Source organism: Dipodomys spectabilis, unplaced genomic scaffold (assembly GCF_019054845.1).
Source record: "Dipodomys spectabilis isolate Male_0828 unplaced genomic scaffold, ASM1905484v1 ptg000076l, whole genome shotgun sequence".
NCBI classification, from domain to species: domain Eukaryota; kingdom Metazoa; phylum Chordata; class Mammalia; order Rodentia; family Heteromyidae; genus Dipodomys; species Dipodomys spectabilis.
Window position 1 is genome coordinate 10,891,353 of NW_024870753.1, and position 17,948 is coordinate 10,909,300.

The following is a 17,948-nucleotide window of genomic DNA, read 5'->3' on the forward strand; positions in this document are numbered from 1 at the left end:
CAGACACAAAGGACAAAGTCAACAGGACGACGCCTAGACACAAAATGACAGATACATTTCTTCCCAGATGGATAAACACAGATTCAATGTAATCAGAAAGTTTAAATTTATGTCAAACACCTTGAAAAAGGAAAAGGCTGAAAAATCTATATACCTCCTACACTGACATTTGAATCTTTAACATTACAAACTTTCCAAGCAGTTTAATTCCTTGAACCGAGGTATCTTTGAGTGTCCACCCCATCCTCAGAACTGCAAGGCAGCCCAGTGTGCTGGCCTTCGAGCAGGTGAAGACCCAAGCGGGACCACTCACAGGGCACGAGAGCGGTAAGCCGTGTGGATGGCAGCTGTCCCGGTCTGCTGCCATTTTTACAAACCAGCAATTTCTGTCACATGAGTACTGACTCATTTGACATGGAATCAGGAAACACAAGTTCCCACCTCCCGGCCTGGGTGATACAGGCATCTATTGTACATATTTACCAGTTAATAAACACGGGCGGCCTAATCACAAGCTCCTCCTCTTCCCCCTCAGGTCATACTACCTGACCCCCGATTGCGGTGGGTCTGGACAAGACTTACTTCCTGTTTCACTCCGTCCCTGCAAGTTCCTGTCGCTTACCGTCTGGTTTGAAGGCATCTGAGGAGTGGTAGAGACTGATGGGGGAGTATCGAGGTTGGGGAGACCCTGGCCAGCCAGGTGTTCCCAGTGCAGGGCTGCTGTATCGTGGTCTGGGCTTTGCACCAAAGAGCGGTGAGGACGAACTCTTCTTAATTCTTAATAAAGCAGCATAAGGTGTAGGAGGGCCAGGAAGAGCTTTGGCATACTCTGTAGAAGGAAAATCATAAACCAATGATCTCTGAAGGCTTAGTTTTTTTTCAAGGAACTGTGGGAGTTGCAATTTGGTTCACACTACAATCACAGTGGGAAAGTAACATGTTTCCATATTGTAAATAATTTATTAAAATTCTACTGGCTGTAATAATAGTCAAGCCCTATGATTCTCTGTCAGGAGTATTTGGGAATCAACGTTTGAATCTGTCTTATAAGTACAGTATCCATTTGACACATTAACTCAGTGCATTTTTATCATTGCCTGAGAAAATGTCAATACAGATGGAGTCCTTGTCAGCTGCCGTGTATTATTTGGATGGAAATGTGTCTAAAGACCTACAGCTCCTGCATCCCATGAGCTTGGCAGTCTAAAGGAACTCATGGAGTTTGGTCTATGTGCTCTGCTATGATCTACGTAGCTCACATGATCAAGTATGGAAACTTACACAACTCCCAATCTTAGTAATTCCTAAGAAATTTCCTGTCCATGTGTTAGTTTGCTTTCTGAGACATTTGAAAACATAGAAAACACTGCAGGGTCTAAACTGACGCCCACCGCCTCTGCCCTGTGTCCACAGGAGAGGAGCATGGGACACAGATCCATTTTCACAAAAACAGGAACTCATTCCTACAAAGTTTCCACAGCACTTGGGAACATTTGAATTAATGCCTGCTAACAGACTACAAAAATCTTGTCTTTGTTAGTAAACTCTCTCATAATAAAAAATCGCTTACAATGCCGTGCTGCCTCATCGCTAATGTGGGAGCGGAGAGCGCACACTGGGCATGAAGGGGTCACGTGACGTCGCACCTGCTCTGTTCTGTGGAATTATAAATACGATTTCTCTGAAACTCAAGGGCCAGTTCCAGCAGACATGGCGTGTGCGGCTGGGCTGTTCAGATGCGAGGGCCAATCCCCTGGAAGCAGCTGACTTTTCCTGGGCAGGCTGTTTGGGGACAGGTGGTGGGGACATAAACTCTCCCTTCAGGCGTGGAAGCAAATGTACACTCCGTCCCCTGGAGGATAATATAATGGAAAGAGAACTAATTTTCCTTTAGGGCACTCTGTAGCTTCTGAACCTTTCTCTTGTCTGCAGTCTCACGCTTAGCATTTGAACTGTGTGCTCCCATCATTTATAACGAGGACAAAGTCGCACCACACCAAACATAAAGTAGGGAACTATGGCTTATTGTCCTTAAAGCTATGTAAGAATAATCAGTAAAAAAAAAAAAAGCCTAGAAAACTGTAATGCAGTTTTAGAAGCCAGGGTCGCCCCACATCCAAGGTCCACAGGTGGTTTGCAGCCTGCACTCAGGGGGACAAGCCTCGGTGTCATTGGCTGTGAGCCCACCCAGATGCTCACAGACACGTCTCCAGAAAATTCCTTCTGTCTGTTCTCTCCTAGCTACACAGACGCTATGGTGAGCTCGCCCTTCCTGGAGAGGAGTGGTGGATGGGGCGGACGAGCGGGAGCAGCGCTCTGCTGCACCCCCGGCAAGCTGGAGCCGCCTCCCCCCCCCCCCCCCCCCCCCCGCAGCCAGGAACCGTCAGACACCAGCACATCTACTCCACGTCTCACCTGCTAGTCAACATGACTGAAAAGATAGCCCTTCGCTCCCCTTTTGTGGCTCCACTCCATCCCCAGGCTCTGTGGTGAATTGGACGCGTTTCCCCGTGGGGAGCATTACTGAGAGTCAGCGCTGGGTTGGGTTCATCAGGCCATGGCCATCACGCACAGACGCAGGTCGTCAGAGCTGTCTAAGTTCCTGGCCAGGATGTGGGGGAGTCTGGGAGAAGTGCAAAGCTAAGGGACTCGGAAACGTTTGCCTGTCTAAGACCTCCCTTTCCTTCAAATCTCACACGTCCTGTTTCCCTTGGTCTAGTCCTTCTTCTCTAGCGGTCACCACTTTATTCTCCGAACGGCTCCTCACCTGATTCCTCTCATGCCTTAGGAACTGCGGTAAAGTCTGCGATTGGGCCACAAAATGGGAGCCTGAGCACCAAATCCCAAAGCTCAACTTCTCCTGAGGAGCTGCAAGAGTGGACCACGGGGCACGTAGAGTTTGCTAGTGGGTATATTTCCACAAGTAAATTAGGCAAAAACACTTAGCCACTAACGGAAGCTGTGGATTAAAGAACAGTCCACATCTGTCTGTACTGATGGGATTGCACTGGCTACGGCAAGACCTGCTCCACACCCCTCCATGCGCACCTGGAAGGGAGAGGAACGCTACTTTCCTTTCAGAGAAAGTTGGCGCACCTTTAATAAACACCGACACTGACAATGTCAGCGGAATCCCTTCCACATTCCTCGCTTCTTCTTCTATTTTCTCGTTCTACAGAGATGAGACCTCAGGGAATGTGCCATGCAGTGATTTCTAAAGTGGCCTGAGATTCTGTGATGAAACTCAATTAACCTAGTGCCCCACGCAGGAAATGCTGGCTCCGAGACGGGGGAGTAAATATGAATGCCTTCATTAAATATTTCCTGATCCAATGACCCAGGGCCATTGCTGTTAGATTATTTAATAAAATCATCGCCTACTAAGTCAAAACGCCATTGCTACCACTAGCAGTCTTGGGGATAACAGCATTGCTTCTCATTACTGAAAAGGTCAGATCATAGGTAAGACATTACCACTGAATGTAAATAATATTAATGAAACAAGATTAGGACATAGAGAAGTAGGATTTCCTTGTGGCAATATTTATGAATTAAAGAAAATAATATGTCAGTATAATAAAAGGTACATTTAAGAGCACTTCCTCTCTTTCAATATTTTAAATACTCTTGAATTTTCTGATACCAATCCAACTTCAGAATTCTATTTATGGTCACAAGGGACTAGAAGTCCTGAAAAGATGGGTAATGTGGACAGAATATCACAACTGGATTCTGTACTTCAACCTTTCCACAAGCTTCTCACATGATGATCTGATCATTCTACAGCTGCATGAGGGTAGGAAAAACACCAGAAATCCTCGGAATGACAGAGCTCTAATGTAGATTCACTCATTCCCTATACATCTAGCTTGATTTTGACTAAAATAGACTGTAACAGCAACAGATTCATGGCTCTTTAAGAATGTGAATGCTAGCCACTGAGCCCCAAAGCCAGGCTGGGCAAGACACGGAGGGCAGCGCCGCCCAGCACCGCCAGGCCCGTGACCCCACTGAGGGCAGCGCCGCCCAGCCCAGCACGGCCACGGCCACGCCCACCCGACTCCTTGCAGAAGGAAATCGGATCCCTGACCTTGCTGGGTCACTGCTCATGCGGTCCTCTCCAGTCCTCTCCCGGCGAGAGGTAATGTTAATGCTGCAACTTTAGCCGGGGCTGTTCTCTGGAGCTAGCGAGGAGCGATCTCACACCTCGGCGGGGACTCACGTGGGAAGTGCATTTAGAAACGGTTAATAATTTATAAATATTGTGCATTCTTTCAACTTTGTTTGTGCATCTTGGCATCTTTGAAATAGCCGAATTCAGATACACTCTATATCTCAACTCAGCATTTTCCCCAGGAAATGTATTATGTGTAAACTTTACAGCGTTTTAGCTGTAGGAGCAGAGCCCCGAGAATGAAACTCAAGCACCAAAGCCAGACACAGAAAGCATAATGGTATCAACACGTAAGGGAAAATATTAACAGCACTGCACTTCTACTGTTCTTTCTGTAAGATTGAAAAATAGATATTCAGGGCAAGCAGAAACCATCTTAAATTATTTCTACTGCTCTGAAAATGCGTTCTTTACCTCTGAACTCATAATGATTTTTTATGTGTTGGAGAACTTTATCTTCCTTTCTAAATAGTAAGTGCCTAGTGGTATGTTCAGATATGTCATGAAAATATTACACATTCAACTGGATATTAGATACTTATTTTGAAAAATTATATACTTTTAGTTTGACTGACTGGAATATTTTTCATAGTTGTTACAGGTTTTCTATAATATTTATATAATATCTCCTTAAAATGACACAAACCTAATATGCATTCCATTAGATTGATATTTCCTTCATGATAAGAAATTTCCTTCATGATAAGAAATCAGCAAGGGCAGGAGCTGGCTGTAATGGAAGAATACCCTTTATTTTTGGCTAATTAAAGTTTCAGTGGAGTGTTAAGTCTGTACTGATCACATTAACTTCTACCTTTATTGCCTGTGTGTTTACAATAGATCAGATACTATTTGTAATAATTTAGAAAAGCAGATGACATTGTTTAGCAATAAATGCTGCAATGAAGAAGTGGATGGAATGTGATTGTAGAGTTTACTCTATGGATGTGTAAATAGCGAAGGTGGTGGTTTCATGAGGTTAGTCCTGTGTAGAATCTACGTGGTGTGGGCGCCGCCAGCCATGGACCCGGCATGGAATTGCAGCCCGGGGTTTTATCAGTGGAATTATAAGTGGCTAATAACAAAGGCAGTGGGCATGGCACACACACACGCACACACACACACACACACATACACACACACACACACACACACACACACACACACACACGGTGATACACAGGTGAAGTCTGCTCTGTACCCAACACAGGAAGGTGACAGGAAACACAAGAGGTAGCAAAATAGCAACCTCTGCCTTCAGAGTTTTCATAAACCCAGAAGTGAAAAACACAGACTGCAAGGAATGGCTATCTCCAGGGAATCTGGACAAACTCAGCACAGACCTGCACAGAGAAAGACTTAATTTCAGTTGTTTTGAAAGAAACTATTTCCATCTTTCCAGGGAAGTATGGGAACTGAGGTTCCATCCAGGCAGCCTGCGTGCGGGCAGGAGGACTGATTTCTGATTGGGCCTGGCAGGAGATGAGCACTAGCTGCAGTCACCAAAGAGAGGAGCATGTAGTCAGGCAGACTGTGAAGAGATGCACAGTCTCCTCGTCCCCAAGCTGGCAGCTTTAATTATTTTTCAAGCAGAGTCGCTCATTTTTACCAAGAGCTGCCAGACTCAGACCACCATCCTCCTACCTACAGACTCCTGCAGTTTACAGGTGAAAGCCCAGTAGCCTGACCGACCTTTCAGTTTTGTTGAGACGGCCACAGAGTCACTTAAATTGGTGCCCAACACACTTTGTAGTGGCTGCAACTTTTAATATCATAATGCACAAGTGTAATTCTGACTCCCTAGCTAATATTTTTCTTCTTCCTTAAAAAAAATGATAGTTGGTCAGTGGCTAGGCCTGGATGACATTTATCAGCTACCTAATTAAAACATAGACTCTTTCATAATAATTGCAAATGTGACCTTCACTTGTGCATTTTGCTTGCTAGCATGTTTAGCGAAATGTCATAAAGCACCCTAACCTATTCTTTCCCATAATGTTTAATTATGCTATATTGAAGATTTTCCTCCTTTGGTTTCCAGGTCATGTGGACTCACAGAGCTCCCTGGGGAGCAGTGAGAACTCACACAGCTCCCTGGAGGGCAGCGAGAACTCACACAGCTCCCTGGAGGGCAGTGAGAACTCACACAGCTCCCTGGAGGGCAGGGAGCTGGGTGCCAATGCCTAATGAGTAGCGAGAACTCACAGAGCTCCCTGAAGAGCAGGGAGCTGGGTGCCAATGCCTAATGAGCACTGAGAACTCCCTGGAGGGCGGGGAGCTGGGTGCCAATGCCTGATGAGCAGCAATTCAATGCTGTGTCCAGCTGCCGAGCGACTAGCAGGAATGTGGAAATTCCCTCAGTCACAAGTTGCTTTGGCTTCATCCTGACAATGCTTCACCTGCCCCCATCCCCAACTCCACTCAGACAAAGCCTCCCAGCATGGGCTTATCCCTGGACTTCTGTGAACACAGCTCAGGACTCCTCTTCCCCTCCCAGCCTCACAGATGCTTCTCCTGGACACTCTGCAACAGTGAGTGCCCGAGTCCTCCTGCCCCAGCCCAGAGAGCACCTCCAATGCCCTCCTTCCTCCTCAGATCATGCCCAGGATTCATGCCAGCACTCCACAGGTGTGACCTTGAGCCATTCCGGCACAAGCCTGCCCCAATACGGCCATCATTTCCTTTGCCCTTCCAAGGCAAAAGCCAAGTTTTCTTCTGAAACTCAAAAGATCGATTCACTACTTCTCCAAATTTATATATGCCATTTCCTGTGTTCTCTGTCTCCAATTTTAGCTCTCAATAATGAATTACTTGTGGTTCTCATATGAACCAGGTCACTTTTGCTCTGCATGAAGGTTTATTCTCTAGTCCTATAAGATGTTAATTATGAAGAAGTGGATATTTTATAAAAGTGTAATTTGAAAATAAAATTTATGTACAAAACTGCTAAGATTTCCTAAAGAACTTTAACTTGCATAAAGCACCTTATAAAATATAACTCCAGTTTAAAGCATATTTTCAAACTTATTTAGTACATGGATTTGTATTGTATTTTAAAAATATTTTATGCCTCCTGTAGATTTTTTCTATCTGTTCACTAACTCTGGGGCTGATAAAGGAACTTTGCTTTGTTGAGAAGCTCTTTGAGGATAGCTGCATGAGTACATAAATTTAATTCTCCCATAATATACTATACTCAGATAATCTGCACCTAAAAGTGAATTCAACATACTACAGTAAAACCCAAAGTCTGGGTGAACGCATACCATTTGGAGAACTGGCATGCCATATATAATTTTAGAGTTCAGAAAAAAGTCCTTTACATATGGAAAGATGTCTTAATCTAACTTTTTTCGGTAAGTTGTATGCATGCAAACATCACTCTAGCTCTCTTGTGAAATTGCTCAGCTGAGCTTGGGAATTCTACCAGGCGCAGTAACACTGCATGTCTGTTCACATCAAGACATTTAACTTTTGGTTAGTCAATTTACCACTTGCACTTTCCAGAATGAATGTAACTATCACAGAGTTAAAAATTAAATCTTTATCCATACTGGAGTTTATGTGACCTTCTCACTGAATGTAGCATACCTACCAAGAGTGTAGATCGCTCTTTGATATAAATAGGAGCTTACGGACATTTTTACTGTTATTTTCTAATGTATGTTGCTTACCAAATTTTAGTGGGTGAGTTAAAAACACTTTACACTCTCAGTCCAAGTCTCTCATACAAACAAGGGAGGATATTATTGTGACCGAGGATTTACCACAGATGAACCTTATGAGGGAGGAGAAAAAACATTCAAGAGACAAAATTTATGATTAGGGAGTATTTCAATCAGTATAAAACATATTCCAAAATGAAAAACATGAAGTAAAATGTAAGAACTTCATAAAATGTGCAAAGAATAAAAGTGGCTAGAAGGAAAGTGATAATTATTTCTAGAGGTTGAGCACAACATTTTCTTGAATGTTTCTTAGCATGTTATATTCTATAACTGACATTATTATATGTAAAAAATTCTGACAATTCATTTCAGACTCCTGAAACCTATTTTCTTCAAGTTCAAATCCCAACCATGCTGTTCATCAATCTCTGAGTCTTTTCAAACTATGGATGATATTAATTACTCCACAATGGCTGCAGAATAAAGAATTTCCAAATATAACTTAGGTTGGGAGCTTTGTTATTATTGTTTTTAAACCTGTGATTACTATGGAGCTTAGATTTCAAATGCCTGTGATGTATCTAGTAATCAGGGTATAACTCTGCTTTGCAACTCTTCTTGTTTTCCCTGATGACATCTGAGGTGTGAGATTGTACATCATAGTAATGAAGAAAAGGGGTTTTTGTTTGTCTGTTTTTGCAGGGGAAGGGCTGGCCCTAGGGCTTGAACTCAGGTCCTGGGTAAGGTCTCTAAGCTTTTTTGCTCAAGGCTAGCACTCTACGATTTGGGCTTCAGTCCTGCTAATGACATGTTGAAGGTTAATTGGAGGTAAGATAAAGTGAGATGAAGTCTGGGAATTGTTCTGTGCACTACGTGCAGTGCACTTATCTATGGCTGTGGGAGGGGCGGACACAGAGGGAGGGGCGTGGGGTTCACCCCGTATCTGGGGGCTTGGTAGGTTCCTGCTGTCCTGGCACACTGGCTGAGACCTGACCCACGCAGCATCTGTGCCCAGCTCCTGCTGGCAAACTCACCGAAGACGGGCAGCGGTGTGTGCTGCCTCCCCCCCCCCCCCCCCCCCCCAGCGAGGGCCTCTCCCACCGCAGCCCTGCTCCCCGCACACGTCTTCCCCAAGCGTCAGCCTCAGGCTGGGACGCTGAATTCCCAGCTGGCACTTTGTTCTCTTTTCTCTGTGTTTAGGACTGAGGCCCGAGGCGTCCTCGCCGTCAGGAACGCAGCCTCGTGTGGCACCTCACATGGGACGATTTTCGAAAGAAGATATCTTAAATAATAGACACTGGACACCTGCTTAGAAACTAAAGAGCGTCCGGTTTCCAAGTGGACCTGGTGTGGGAGCAGCAGGAAGTCTGCTCCTAGCTCGTCTCTGTACCCAAACAGACGGAACTGGTCCCTGGCAGGGACGCAACGCGGTTCTCCACGTGACCACACCCCCACAACATGACGCTGTGGTGCCACTGTTATCCGAACTGGCCACTGATGTACAGTGTCACTGTTAACTGAACTGGCCACTGATGTGCGGTGTCCCTGTTATCTGAACTGGCCACTGATGTGCGGTGTCCCTGTTATCTGAACTGGCCACTGACGTGCGGTGTCACTGTTACCCGAACTGGCCACTGACGTGCGGTGTCACTGTTACCCGAACTGGCCACTGATGTGCGGTGCACTGTTATCCGAACTGGCCACTGATGTGCGGTGCACTGTTATCCGAACTGGCCACTGACGTGCCGTGTCCCTGTTATCCGAACTGGCCACTGACATGCGGTGCACTGTTATCCGAACTGGCCACTGATGTGCGGTGCACTGTTATCCGAACTGGCCACTGACGTGCCGTGTCCCTGTTATCTGAACTGGCCACTGACGCGCTGCCGCAGCGCGCGCATCTTCAAGCCCAGGAGCCGGAAGAGGGCGCTGCGGACCCCACTGGACATCAGAACGTGGAAAGGAGGGTCCGTGGGATTAAGGCCTTTGTGTCTGTCAAGACAGACACGGAGGCCACGGAAGAAACCAGGGCCGAGAGCAGCAGAGGAGACTAACAAAAGACAACAATCTGCTCTTACCCTTGACATCCATTAAACCTCAATGTGAGTTGTGTAAAAATCAGGAATGGTCTCCTGAGCCTTCTAAACACTGGACAAAGGAATAGAATATACTCAATATCTACTGAAAAGAGGTTTTTTTCCGTTAATGATTTGTAAAATTTGAATATTAATTAGATTTTATTGCATCTTGAGTTAAAATTTCCTCCTCCTGAAGATCCCTCCTGCTGCCACCCCTGCCTGGTCCGGGGGGCTGGGCACTCCTCCTCCGTGCCCAGCAAGCACGCTGCTGCCTGTCCAGGCCCAGGCTGGAGCTCCCGAGTTCCCACCCAGGTGAGGTGAACAGCTTCTCAGCCATTATTCTACACATTTTGCCACAATGATCAATACACATGCATTAAACTTTAAGTTAAAAAATGGATAAGCCAAGAGAATGGTAATCACTCCAAGTACAAAGGAAAAGCCAACGTAGAATACTCAATTAGTGATAAAAATAGAAAATCAATAAACAAGACATGACTAAAGTGAGCTATTGGCTTTTCTCCCAATTGCCCTATGTGTAACATGACATAGAGACTCAATATCAGTGCAGTCTCCAATATTTTCACTGTATTTAAAAATATTCATAAAGGATTGTCTCTTTCTGTGAAAATGATTGGTACATATTGTCAACTTGTGAAAAATGTAACAATAAAATTATCCTTTGGATATAATAAGTATTAAGTACAAATTGTCCTTTCTAAATTTCTTTTTTTGCAGAACTCTCTTCTTTAATAATATATGTTTATTGTAAAGATACTATACAGAGGGGTTACAGTTACACAAGTAAGGTAATGAGCACATTTCCTATGGAGCATTGCTACCTCCTCCTTTGTTTTTCCCGTCATCTCTCCCCTCCTCACTTCCTTGAATCCTCCCCCCCCCACCAAAGTTGTAAAGTTAATTTTCAACAAAGTGTCTTGTACATCTCATTGTTATAATGGGTTAACCTATATCCTTGTTTCAGCATTTTGTTATTTCCCTTCCCCTCCCTAAATTAGAAAAATGTATATATAAGATGCAGGGCACTGGAATCAAATACAGTGAAAACGAAACAGAGGTAATACCATGGGGGAAGAACATAGAAAAGAAACAAAAAAAAATCACACAGTACATTAAATACAATAGCAACAAAGATAAAACCTCTTGTGTCCCTATCTTGGGGTTCATTTTGCTTAGCACCATCTTATACCAGACAAGCCAAAAAGGTCAAACGCTTTCAAATTTCTTGACACTTATCTTAAAGTGGGAATGTGAAAGAAAACAATTGACAAACAAAAGCATTCTTTCATTTATAGTGATGCTTAGCTAGCATTACAAATCCCAGTATAAGACAATTCAAAATTCCACCTATAAAGTATAAAACACACATATATGGTATTTTTGTGGATGTCTCTGAGACAATAAGTCTATCTACATCTCTCCTAATTATCCATATTCCCGGAACACTCTGAAAATCCCATGAGCACAAACAATCATTTTAGACAGTTCTTGAATATATGCTGTACTTTTCTGCGCTGGCGGGGGGTGACCAGGGTCTCACAGGTGTGAGGATCATGCTGAGCCACTCAGGCCAGCCCCAGCCTCTCTCTGTTTCCAAATGTTCTTACAATTTTTTTCCTGACAAAAGGTCTTGGACAGGCAAACATGAATATAATATAGCGTTATGTTTCTTTAAATGGATTACATGTCAACCTTCCTTTCCAAAATGACATAAAACTCATTGGCAATGACATGGTGAACAGATATTGAACTAATCCAACCAAATATGCCTAGATGCCTGGCATCCCAGAGGCTTTTATATTATTCTGCACGATTCTCCATTGTTAAAAGACAATAAAATCAGAAGTGAAAATGGCTGTATTCAAAAAGCAAGATGTTTGCCTTCATAATAGCAGTGGAATGGGAACTGTGTTACCAGAAAACAGGGGAGTGTCATCCCTCAAGGGTATGTGTTTTTTACGGCCAAGCATCCTGCCGGCGGCACAGTGAAAACCACCTTATGTAAAAGGTTGAATGGTCCTGGCTATCATCTCAATAACAAAATTAATTTCTATTCTAAAGTCCCCCAGGGCAGTATTAAAATGCACAGGATACACAGCATAAATGACCCGATGATGGACAACCATCAAGCAGGCATCTGTAATAATGTCCATAAATCAGTTTAAGGAAGACACACAGAGGACATTTTGTGAAATCTGTAAGCTTGTAAGTTTGAGTAATGCAACTAAGTCCTAACTGGAAATACTGTGCGGAACAGCACGAGACCTAGTGAAAGGTAGTTAATTTCTTGGGGGACTGAGCTAGGTGTGCGGTCATAGATAAGATTCTCCTTTCAAGCCGGGGTCTTTTCACCTTCAAAACTCACGTCATCTCTGATGATAGATACACAATCTAGTCTCTCTGCAAATGCCAATTAAGATTCAAGCTGTCTGACTCAGTGGGTCCCGTCTGTGTTGGGTGGTCGGCTTGGGAACAAGAGGGTCTATTTGGGTGCTGACAAGGATCCATTTCTAGTTTGGTTGTTGGTTCCACAACTGGCACTTAGGGCATTTCTCTGAGTTGTACATTATGATTGTAGGCTATTTGTATGTTTACTTTATCTCTATGAAGCTGTTTGTTATGTGTAGTAGAAACAGTTTTCAAAATGTCTAGGACGATTCTTCATGACTCCGTTGTTGGTAGAGCAGTCACAAGTTTTCAAGACTCGGTTATCACTGAGTGCTTGTAACTGTTTATGGACCCCTGCAGTGCACTTTGCCTCACAAAACACAAGCTCATGGCATGGTGCTGTCCACCTAGAATCTCAGCACCAGGGAGACAGAGAGAGAGCACTAGGAGTTTGAGGGAGGCCGCGCTACGTAGCAAACTCTTGAAAAAGAAACAAAATGCTAAAGTTCGTGGCTGATTAGGGGGCTGCTGAGCGTCAGCACCGGTCACTTTCTTCGGCCCCTTTCCTGCCATGGAGACGCTGTCCGGTGCCCCGGCCTGGGTGCAGTGCCCCACCTCCGCGAGCCAAAGGGGTCATCCAAACCGTAACGTATCATTCCAGACTTCACAGGGGAACTTGAGCCTGGCTCCAGTTCTTTGCCAGAGTTGCGTGCTCTGTTCACCCAGTTGGTCTTTGGGTTAGTGAATGACCCCTTATCCTCACATATCCTTAGAAAGCTCTGTTAAGCTTGTGTCCAGTGAAGCGGAGTTCCCACGTTGACACTGTCAGCAAAAGTCTCCAAAGAGCCAGGAGATAAAGGGGGAAACCGCAGCGGACTCAGGGAAAATAAATCTACGCATTAGGAGATGAAGGGCGGAAACACTGCAAGTTCTCAAGGCAGTATCTGGCTTTGGCCTTAGGAAGGGAGGTGGAATACTGCGAACTGAGTCCCACTTCACCATCCTCTACACAAATGCCACCGCCAAAGCCCTGGGAGACTTCGAGGTGATTGCTTTCTCACCACATGGATCTCGTGAGGGGAGATGAACCATTTCTAGGCAAACAAAATCTCCTGCCGCATCGCCTCTTCTACCTCATCGAAGATGACATGTGAACAAAAAGGTTCGTGTGACCACTGATCAAGACATGAAAAGCCAGCGAAAGCAGACCCACCCACAAGCCTGCTTTGAGTGAGTGCCCGAGGACTTCATCTTAAATCTAAATACATAGAGTCAAGTAAGAGGGAATGCTCAAAGTGTGCTTTAGAGTTTTTAGAAGTTAAATCCAGCCCCAGTATTCTATAACAGATGAAACAACCCCATAATATATTTTAGACATAACTGCACATAAAAAAAATACATAAAGCTAGGCATCAGTAGCTTAGGCCCATAATCTGTGTTACTCAGGAGGTTGAAATCGGAAGACTGTGGTTCAAAGCCAGTCTGGGTGGGAAATTCCATGAGACTCCAATTAATCACAGAAAAAGCCAGAAGTGGTGCTGTAGCTCAAGTGCTTGCCTTGAGCAAAAGGAGCTTAGGGACAGTGGCTAGGCCAGATTTCAAGCCCCAGGACCAGCAAAATAATAATAATAATAACATAAAAGACTTTGATCTTTATTGAACGAGATGTGGCTTGGTTAGTGATGTTTTGGATATCATGATTCTTTATGTGATGTCTATCCTGAAACGTCCCTCAGTAATAAACCACACTGGATGCTAGGGGCTCAAGAGCGCTCCTTCAGGAAGGGGAGGGCTGTCTGAGAGGCTGGGGAAGAGCCATGCAGCTGTGTCTCTGTACGACAGGGGGGGATGGTGTGTGCCCACAGGTTCCCTTCCTTTGTTTCAATCTGTCTAACCCCTGCCTTTACAACAGGTCCAGAGATACCATCTCACCCAGGAGAACCAAAGTGCCACAAACTAGAGGCAAACACGTCAAATACCTTTCCCTTCTGACTAAATGTGAAGTCTATGTCATTTCCTATATATTTGTGCCAAATATTTTATATATCCAAGAAGAAATCATTATACAGCCCAAATTGTGAAATGCAAGACAATTTGGGTTTCATATAAACAGACAATCATAAAGTTAAAGGTAGATTTTAGATCACAGGGCCCATAAGAGACAACACTGAATGCTCCACAGAGCCCTGCAAGCCGTGCTGGACTCGGCAGCAGGAGGCACTGGACTGAGGAGAAAACTCTCTCCATGTGGGCAGTATGAGAGGGGAGGGCGCGCTAAAGTATCAAAACTAGAGGAGTGAAACTCCATCCGAGGCTGACACCTTCCTTTTGTGGTGAGCAGCTGGGAATATTCAGGGCTTGTGGTCCATGTGGTCTCTGTCACAAGTCTTGCACTTGCTCTGTCTTGTGGAACAAAAGCACCACAGAAAACACACAAATCAAAGGACACAGCTTTCATCCAAAGAAACCATTTACGAAAGCAGTTGAAATTATCCATGAACCTCAGCTTTCATTCTGTTGGACAAAAGTCGTGTTTAGGCAGGTATTCATTTTACTTTTTGGTAGATCTGAAAATATTGCAAAATAAGGGGGAAAGAGCACTGGCAGTAAAGATGATCTGCTAGGTAATATTTGTTACAAAATGAGTATGACACTGTATTTAGTAAGACACTCCGTGGAGTTTGCTGTCTGGGCTTGGCCCTTTAGCAAGATAAAGAGAGATCTACGCAGTTTCATGGCATCAGAAACAAACACCATTTGCCAGAGAGCAGAACTGAACTTTATTCTCCTTGACCCTGGTTTCTTGGCTTATAAATGTAAAATTACTAGAGATGAAGAGAACACAAAAAAGCCTTTCCAGAAAAATGCAATTATTATTTACCGTACTTGAACTTGTACTATTTTATTTACACATTGCATCTTAAAAAAATGTTACCGAAAATTAATTTTTTTACTTGTACTCTATGTGAACTTACTACCCTGTGACAGAAAAGTACACACTAACTAGGGAATTGAAGAATTATTTGAAATTGTTCTTTGCAGACATACTTCAAACAGAAAGAAAATTCATGCTCTAGCTCCATGTTTTACACCCTAACTGTCTTCCCTCCACCTCACTGATCTTCATATTATCAGAACAACACTGTGTCACCATGGTGACTGAAAAATGCAGAGCTCAGGGGCTGGGAAGTGGCTCAGTGGTAGAGCGCTCGCCTTGCATGCATGAGGCCCTGGGTTCGATTCCTCAGCACCACATAAACAAAAAGAAAAAAGCTGGAAGTGGTGCTGTGGCTCGAGTGGTAGAGCACTAGCCTTGAACTGAAGAGCTGAAGGACAGTGCCCAGGCCCAGAGTTCAGGCCCCACAACTGGACCAAAAAAAAAAAAAAAAAGAAAAATGCAGAGCTCAGCCCCTTAGCTCTTCCTCATTCGTAGATTACAGATAATCAGAGAGGCGAAATACAACCAAGGCCCCATGGCCCAAACACAAGTTAGGCTCTTTAGTCACAGAAACATTTAAATGGTAGAAATGTCATAGAACCACAACCGGGTCCTGAGTTTTACTTCTTCAAACCAAGCCACATGTGGCATTTGCCTGCGGTGCGGGCTCGGTCAATTGAGAAGCTGGATGAGTCCTGTGTGTCTGCGCTGAGCCTGGCTGCACTGGTCCACTCCAAGGTGGTGACTGGTGACCTGCACAGCTTCCATGGAGATTCAGCTTCAGCAGCCCCAGGACGATGGGGGGAGGGTGCAGCCAGGCCTCTAGTAAGGCAGCCACAGGCCTTTGTGTTGTCTTCAATCCTGATTCCTTTAGACAGATGCTGCTTGTATTTTATATTCCATAAATAAATATTTACCCAGGCAAAGAAGCTGGCCTCAGGCTTAGTTTTTACACAAAAAGTATCTACTGGATGTGTAATAACACTTTAAATTACATTTATTTTAATGGTTTGCTCCTATACAGTGACAAGTGAGAAAATGATAAAACTTTTAATGTTCATCAGATTTAGGTAAAAATGATGATTGAATTCAGAGGAAAACATACTAAGTAGGTTTGCATGTAACGTGTAAAGATGACAGGGGTCTGAAACTGTTTACTGTGTTCCAGAGACAGGGAAATCACAGCAGTGGCGCCTGAGGGACCAAGGCTTAGCTTCAAATGAGAGACTTCACTGTGCCCAGCAGGCGGCTGACCCGGGGCAAATCCTTCCGAGTGTTCAGTAACTGTGAACATCTCAGTAAATTCTATAGGTGCCTTTATGTATTGGCCAAAGGTTAAAATGAGGTCTAGGGCTGGGGGTAGTAGCTCATGTCTGTAATGTAAACAACTTATGAGGCAGAGATAGGAGGACTGTCCATCATGGCCAGCGAAGGAAAAAATGGGGAGATCCCTTCTCAAAAGAACCAGCTGGGTGTGGTGGCACTCTGACGGGATCCCAGTGAGAGGGCCAGGCGTGTGGTTCATACCTACAGTCCTGGCTGCTCCAGAGGTGGGGCTCAGCCCCGTAATACTGGTGTTTGAAGCAGGATTCTTCCTTAGATAAAAAGAGTAGGCCTGAAAGAGTTAATGCAAGACTCTTCTAAGATTGGCGAAGCTGGGAAGCTTAAGTACCTTGAGAATGGGTGACAATGTTGACATTTACCCAAGCCTCTGTGTAAATGTTCAGAGGTTTTTCCACAGCAAGTCGGGTGAGCAGTCCATGTTTCCGTGTGTGTTTAGTGAGACAAGCCTGCTTTCTAGTGATCTTAGCATAAAGAAATACCTTCAGCTCACTCTGTGCTTTGATTTGTGATAAGACACAATCCACCTTTCCTTGAGCTTCTTCGTACTTTAATAGCCTTTGGTATTTATATTGGCAGGAAAATAATAGAAACCTGTCTGTGAAATGGCTATGCTAATCTATGCAAACAATGCACAGTCACGTGACGGGTGCGCTCTCCGCTCAGGAGGAACCTGTGCGGGAGCCCAGGGAGCAATCTCACTTACGGCCTCACAGGTGTCATCATCCAGCCGGCGCTTCCTCCACAAGTCAGGCAGAGCCTGCGCTCCTCCCTGAGACAGTCGGGTTTGATTTATACTGTCATGTCATGCCTGATAACAACAGGGTGGCAACAAGCGGCCAACCCACTGGCGCCTTTACCAGACTCTGACAGTCCAACTGGAGTGGCTTCTAGCTGGTTGTGTCCCGGCACCTGGCGGGGCAGGAAGGCAGGACGGCTCCCATGTGTTCCCCAACTTCAGTGATCACAAGACCTTTAAAGAAAACCCTAGGTACTAAGTATTTCTCAACCTCCATGTGTCTGCAGGCGTTTAGTGGCTCACATTTGCTGCTACAACACCCAAGCTCCCCTTGAGAAGTGTACTTCATAAAGAAAGGCAGTTTTCTTTTTATGGAAATAATTTCATACATTTTTTTCATAAATTTGCCTCAGGTCTGAAATTCACAAAACAGAGAGTATCATATGGGTATAAGAACATGAAAGGAAGGTTGAGAGTGTGGCTTAAGTGGTAGAACGCTTTCCTAGCAAATGTGTGTGTGTGTGAGTGAGAAAGAGAGAGAGACAGAGAGAAAGAGAGAGAGAGAGGAGAGAGAGAATAAAAAAATTGGCAATAGACTAAG

General features: G+C 44.5%; 1 protein-coding gene across 1 annotated transcript in view; it reads right to left on the reverse strand.

Annotated features, from left to right (window-relative positions):
• The window catches only part of Cntn5 (contactin 5), a 281,993-nt gene that overhangs the window by 202,473 nt on the left and 61,572 nt on the right, over positions 1 to 17,948 (reverse strand). The window contains exon 2 of the mRNA XM_042682983.1: positions 623 to 829. Within this exon, the coding sequence (XP_042538917.1) occupies positions 623 to 829 (207 nt within the window). The remainder of the gene's footprint in view (positions 1 to 622; positions 830 to 17,948) is intronic.